General features: G+C 35.5%; 1 protein-coding gene across 3 annotated transcripts; it reads right to left on the bottom strand.

The window, feature by feature from the left end:
- Positions 1-1,664: 1,664 nt before the first annotated feature.
- On the bottom strand, positions 1,665-6,023 carry LOC102579269 (protein LONGIFOLIA 1). Of its 3 annotated transcripts, none has more exons than XM_006362394.2 (5): positions 5,636-6,023; positions 4,550-4,705; positions 2,967-4,466; positions 2,676-2,865; positions 1,665-2,560 (listed from the first exon to the last, which is right to left on the bottom strand). In XM_006362394.2, the coding sequence occupies exons 2-5, from the start codon at positions 4,667-4,669 to the stop codon at positions 1,971-1,973; spliced, it is 2,400 nt and encodes a 799-aa protein (XP_006362456.1). In that variant the 5' UTR covers positions 4,670-4,705; positions 5,636-6,023; the 3' UTR covers positions 1,665-1,970. The 3 variants fall into 3 exon arrangements, with proteins under 3 accessions (XP_006362456.1, XP_006362457.1, XP_015158472.1); XM_006362395.2 differs by having other exon boundaries at positions 5,653-6,023; XM_015302986.1 differs by having other exon boundaries at positions 5,901-6,023.
- Positions 6,024-7,097: the final 1,074 nt, after the last annotated feature.

The raw sequence follows: 7,097 nt of genomic DNA, 5'->3' as shown, positions 1-7,097 counted from the left end.
GGGGGAATCAGTTTATTTTAAAATTTTAAAAAAAATTATAATTTTTTTTAAATTTCTGACCAAATTTTCTGGCCATTTAGCACTACCCATAAAACTTAATCTTTTAACACCTATTACTCCTAACTCCATAAAAAGAATGAAAAATATTTTGAATCTATGGCCAAACGCCTACTGTTAGGTCATAGACACTGACACTGTGGCACAATTTAACAAAGGGTTTTTCATTCCCAAAGTAAGAGGTTTTGGTTCCAACTGTTTTCAAGGTATGCACTAAACATCCCTTTTTGGCTTTCAGTATATTCTAATGTTGTTGTGTCTAATTTATTTAGTCAAGCCAATGAAAGGGAACCTTAACATAACTAATAAAGTTGTTGTCGGGTGACTAAGAAATCACGAGTTTAAATTGTGATAACAATCTCTTATAGAAATGCAAAGTAAAGCTATGTACAATAGATCTTGTAGTCTTGTGCATAGCAAAAGTTTGATGTTAACTGATAAGGTTATTGACATGTGACTAAAAGATCACGAGTTCAAATTGTTGAAACAACTTCTTACAGAAATGTAAGGTAAAGCTATGTACATTGTACAATAAACTATGTAAAAGCGAAAACATGGTGAATCGGACTACTTTTTTGCCAACCAACCAAAAGGAGAATGGAAAAGGGTCAAAATTGCCCCTGAACTATGTGAAATAGACCACTTATACCCTTCGTTACATTTTGGGATCAAAATGCCCCTGCTGTTATCCTAAGAGACCACAAATACCCTCAAGAGTTAACACCCCAAATTTTTATTGACGTGGCAAGCCACGTGGGACTAATCCTTCCACCTAGCGTTGCCAACTAGGATTCACTACAAAAGAACTAACCTTTAGCGGCAATAACAGTCGCCACAAAAACCCAGAAAACCGTCACTAAAAATTTTTAACATTAAATTCTAATTTTGTGTTTTTTTTTTCATTGTTTTTAAAAAACCAAATATGATATCGATTAAGTAGGAGTTTGAAGACACTGTATGTTTTATTTTTATGTCATATGTAAATGTATAAAATGTACAATGATGCATTATATAGTAGGAGATTTGAATCGAGAAGTAATTTTGATGATTTTCGTAATAATATTGGCGAGAAGTAATTTTGATGATTTTTCGTAAAAATATTGTATGTTTTTAATATTGATATTGCAAGTTATTTATTTTAGAAAATTAGGTTGCAATCAAAAATTAATTATCATATTATTTTGTTGAAAAAATAGGTTTTACTAGCGAATGGTTGTTGGAGCCTTAGTCGCCACTAAAAATCACTCATAACCTTTAGTGGCAATATTTTGGGAATTTGTGGCGACTTTGTCGCCGCCACTAAAGGTCAAGTTCTTTTGTAGTGAATCTTAGTTGGCAATGCTTAGGTGGAGGGATTAGTCCCATCTGGCTTGCCACGTCACTAAAAATTTGGGGTGTTAACTTTTGAGGGTATTTGTGGTCTCCTAGGATAACAGCGGGGGTATTTTTGATCCCAAAATGTAATGGAGGGTATAAGTAGTCTATTTCGCATAGTTCAGGGGCAATTTTGACCCTTTTCCGAAAGGAGAATCAGAAAATGATGTCAATTTAACACAACCACTTTATCAAACCTTGAACATTTACTAAAATCACCAAACATGCATCACTTTTCCAAAAAGGGTCAAATTTGATTTACTCAAATCACATGATAACTAATTATTTCTGCCAACTAACTCAAACTTTTTTGCATTTCACATGAAAAAAAAAAGATTTCCAAACTTGGTCCAGTCTAACAACACTTCCCTTTTTTTACAATCTTGGGAAGTGACTACTATTACAACACCTTAGTACCCTTCCTAGGTAGTCAAGAATCAATAGGAACCAAAACCTAAAAAGTGGTAAAACAAATTAAAAAGGGAAAAAAAAAACACGAAAACAAGGAAGCTTGGACATGAAAATAATCCTTGTGAGCTTTAGAAAACTAACTTCCTACGGGAAGCGGTTAAGAGGGTAGTTTTGAAGCCAATCACAGCAAGGTCTTGGATCGTTTCGACTATCAAATCCTTGAATATCTGCCTTTCCATGTCCAAAACTGCCTCGGACATCTCAACCGGACAGTCTCCCCAACCATTGACAGTGTCTTGAGCCAGGTCTTTCTTGAGAACTTCACAGATGATCTCAACCAAATTGTTACCACTTTCCCTTTCTTGGATTCTTTGGAACTCGGTCCAAATGCCTTCAAGTGATGGCTTTGCAATAGATGAACCTGACCAGGAAAATGCTTTCCATGGAGGTAGTTGTCTGTTTCTATCAAGAATTTCAGTTATAGTGTCGAAGATCAGCTTCCGTTGGAGTCTGGAGACCTTGGAGGTGTCCTTTCCTTTGAGATATTGCTGCTTCTCCAATAATAAAAATATATCAGAGTCTTCAGGCAGATAACAGGAAGCTCTAAGGATGTCCGAAATGTAACCAAGATGAGAGTCATCCGTTGAATCGTTAGACTTTGATCGGACAGGTGAAAATGATGAGAGCCATATTTCTTCCTCCGATTCCCCTGAAACATCTGATTCAGTTTTTAAGTAACATTAGCTATCACACAAGCAGAAATATGGAAAGCTTATCTAATGTATTTAACTTGCCATTAATCACCAGTACTTGAAGAAAGTACAACTGTTTACCTTTGAAATCGATGTTCCTTTTCATAATAGGTGAAGGGGATGGCGAGTCGTCCCTGTAGAATGATGAGTCAAGAACTGACACCGGACTCGGTTGTGATTCAGGGGCTGTCATCTCTGCTATGCTATTAAGAAGCTTATCGCACCTTTCCAAAAGGCTCCTTCCTTCATTGTAATCCTCCAAATTTGATCTCTATAATGCCACATTTCAAGAAACAACGATTAAATTCAAGTCATAAGTGATTACTATATTTTCTTTCAAGATAAATTCAGTTACTTGATTTGTTACTATACCTCCGCATCAATTTGGAAAGATGAGCTAACAGTGCTTTCAGAAATGGAAGATGACTCGTCCTCTGTAACAAACGTTGTGATCTTCTCTTTCTGCTTACTCTCTGTCGTTTCTCTTTTGTTTCTAGGTGATACCTTTGAGCCATTATGCTCCAAACTGTTTCTCCTCGAACTAAGCTTCGGTGATTGTACTGGAGAAACTCTTCGATTCTCAATTGGCTCTCCTGCTCTTCTACGACTATCAACATTCAGATTCTTTGGTTTGGCCACAGAACTAGAAAGCCTCACACTGTTTTCTCTTTGAGTTGGTGAGCTGGAATCTCTAGATCTTAGTGGACTCCGAGCATTTCGTTCAGAAGCAGGCCGTTCCCGACATGGGCTCACAGATGGAAGGCTTTCACTAGAAAGATTGGGTCTCCGACCAATGACATTTCGGCTTCTCAAACTTGAAGGGGATGTACCATTTGCCATTCTTCTATGGCTTGGTGAAACTGATCTCGAAGGCCTCATAAGGACTATTGGGGACTCATCAGATGATAAAGTAGGATCATATACAAAATTCCGGTGGCCAATCTGCTCGGACGGTCTTTTGTTATGAAGGAGCCCTTTGAGTTGCAAAGCCTCAAGGATTTGCTTCAATGTCTCGAGATCTTTAGAAGGCTCGTCAATTCCTCTCATCTTCAGTCTCTTGTCAATCTCACCATAGAGTGAGACCGTCTGCTTTGGCTCCGGGAAAATGTCTGCTGTATCGAAGAAAAACTTCCTGTGCTGAGGTGACTTCCACGGCGATGAAGTTAAACTTCTGTTTGAAGCCTTTGGTCTTTCAGTGTTCTCATTCTTCAGAGGATAACCCATCTGGTCCGTAGATCTTGCATTTGGCATTGTGCTTCTACGTTCATTCGTTGCATTGTCTTTCATTGCATTGTTTGATACATTAGCTCGAGTATTGTTTAGCTCTATGAAATCCACATGGTTTCCATCCACATAACGGCCATTAAACAAATCTCTTGAAACTCTGGATTCTGATGCAGATCTTCTCAACTCTGATTTTGGCAGAGTTTCATTGTTTGATTGGGGTAATGGTTCAAGTCCCATTAGCCTTGCAATGACACTCGGGCATGGACGTTGATTGTCGTCACAATCAGCTACTACTCCATCCTCTGTGTTCTCACCTCTGTTAGCTGATAGAACTGAACCCCTCGGTCGAAGACTTCCTTTAGCATCAACAACAGCTCTACTGTCCAATGAGAGCCTCGGAGCTTCTTTGCAAAACTTCCACGAAGACCTCGTCCCTTCTTTTACTTCAATTATTGGAAGAGGGAGCGGGAGCGGTGACTTTGGCGGTGTCGCTACCGCTACCGAGACAGGAACAGCTGGCTCAACAGAAATGACCTCTACTGCTGCCTGCTTGGACTGATCCAGACTTGGCTGTGGTTTCCCAAGCTCCTTTGAAACTGCCGGTGATGCACTAAACTTATCGGACTCAGACACATCATCAGGAACCTGAAAATTCAAACAATCATCCACCAATACAACCACAATGCAGACATCTAAACAGAAAATAATCAAACAACACAAACATATACCGTAAAATGTGGCAAACGTTTCGTAGCATAGAGTCTCTTCCCGGCTAAAATGTGATTACGATCGAACAGCTGAAGAAATCCACCCATACAACCCATTCTCCTATCATCCATACCATCCATATTGCCACCAGATAGACTTTTTTTTTGGATCTACTCCTGATGAACATTAATAATCAGTCAGTCCATGTCAATAAGTTAATTTACAGTGAAACAGCTTTAGTTCATAAACCAATTATTATTATTATTATCAGTACAGCAGAATCCATTAAGATGATGTAGACACTACTATGTAAATTGCTTATAGGGTCTTTTGTTTTGCAAAATCAGGTGACTAATATGCATATCCTTCATCATCATACCTTTAATATCAAGTTACAAAAAAATGAAGAAACAAGTTTCAAGATTGTCTCTTTTTCACAGCATTGAGGTCTATTGATCTCAATAATGCTAAAGAATCAGAATGATGCAATATATATATCTTGAATATACACATCAGATTCAAAAGGAAAACAGGTAAATGCAGCTAAAACTTACTGGGATCTGGATTAGTTAATGCTTTCAAGAGGCAAAAAAACACCAAAAAATCCAAACCAACTAACTTGTTTGGTCATTGAAAGAACCAAAAATCTAGTAAATACTTGATAAAAACGCTTCAGCAATTTTTACTCCATTTTTTGTCAATTTCAAGATTTCATCAATTCACAATGCCATTACATAGAAGCAATGAACCTACTCCCCCCACACTTCTAAAAAGCAAAAAAAAAAAAAAGAGATCCTTTAATTTGTTTGTGTTTCCTTCAATTTGGAAACTCACTACAAAAAAAAACACATTTATAGAAACCCATTGAGATAAAAATCACACCTTTACATAAATCCTTCAAAATATGAATGAAAATCACACATTAACACAAACCCAATGAGGTAAAAACCATAGCTTTATCACTAAATTTTGCTCATTTTTGCTGTACTAATTGACATTAATGCTGAAAAAGAGACAACCCAACAATAATAACAAGAAGAAAATGTCATTTAACCACTCAAAGAAGAAGAAGAAGAACCCCATTGAAGCAAAAAAAAAAATCAGACCTTTACAGAAACTTGACCTTATTTTCTAGGTGAAACTTTTTTTTTTGACCAATTCAATGAGAAGATGGGTGAGATTAATTTCCAAAAAGAAAGGAACCCAATTGGGGAAATAGCAAGAAAATCATGTCTGAAGCTTCAAAACAGAGAGCTACACAGATCTGAAACTGGAAAGACAGTGTAAAGAGAGTAGACTATTCAAGAAAAGGAAGTGGTCATTCATGGCTATTAGTAGTGATTATATATGTGGCTAAGTTTATAGAGTTACAGGCAAATATGTTTAGCTATGGAAGTTCCCAAACGATTTGAGGAAGAAAACAAAGGGGGAGAGGAGAGAGATAGAGAAGAGAAAGAGAGTGAGTAATAGGGGGTGGGGTATCATTGTTTTGTGTTGCCAACTTTGAAGAACTTAGACCGTCAAACACACATTTAACAAATTAATTACTCCCTTCCTTTTCCACGTCTTTTTATGTGGCACTCGTTAAAAATTTAGTTCATTTATGTCATTCTCATTTGATGAAAGGTTCATCCATACCATTATTTGTTAACTAAAAATAATTGATTTTATAAAAATATTTTTTACACGCGGTCAATTGTGATTTGTCCAAGTCATTAATTAAATAATTTTTTTAATAAAAAAGAAAAATGTTCAAATATGTTATCGAATTTTAAGAAATGGTTTATCTATGTCATCAATTAAGAATTTGGTTCATCTATGTCATTTCAGTTAATAAATAATGGCATAAATGAGTCTTTTCTCAAACGAAAATAGCATTGATGAGCCAAACTTTTAACGGATGGCATAAATAAGTATTTTCTCAAAGTTCGATGGCATATTTGAGCCTTTTCCCTAAAAAAGAAGAAGATTTTTTTAATTTATGATCTAAAATAATTTTGAGATATTTATATGGCGATAAATTATTTCATTAAGGATAAAAGAAAATTTTTAAAATGAAATTATTTTGAATTATAATAAGGTGACTTCTTTTTTAAACCGACTAAAGAGGAAAAGATATCATAAGACAATGGGACGGAGGAGTATTATGTTAGCAAAAGTGAATAACTAATAACTGAAATGTGTTTCGATAAACATTTAATGATAATTCATGTAAGAAATCTACGCATTTGATAGTTTGTGACTCTGTGTAAAAAAAGAAGTGAATAACTAATATTTGAGGAATATTTCGATAAACATTTGGTAATGATTTAAATATAATGAACTCATACACCTAATAATTCAGATACAAAACTTAAAAAACTGAGTTATATATTAGGTGTATTCTTGCCATTCATTCAAAAAAAAAGAAAATACTCACATGCAAAGAAATTTGAATTTTACAAAAAAAAAATTGTGTTTTCCAAGTGTAGCTATATATTGTTATCATTTTAATAACATGATATTAGGGATGTAGCTAGTATTGTCCAAAAGGAGTCAATTAACGAAAATTACTTGTATAAAATAAGT

This window comes from Solanum tuberosum, unplaced genomic scaffold (genome assembly GCF_000226075.1).
Source record: "Solanum tuberosum cultivar DM 1-3 516 R44 unplaced genomic scaffold, SolTub_3.0 scf00403, whole genome shotgun sequence".
Lineage (NCBI taxonomy): Eukaryota > Viridiplantae > Streptophyta > Magnoliopsida > Solanales > Solanaceae > Solanum > Solanum tuberosum.
This window is presented reverse-complemented; position numbering and strand designations above follow the sequence as displayed.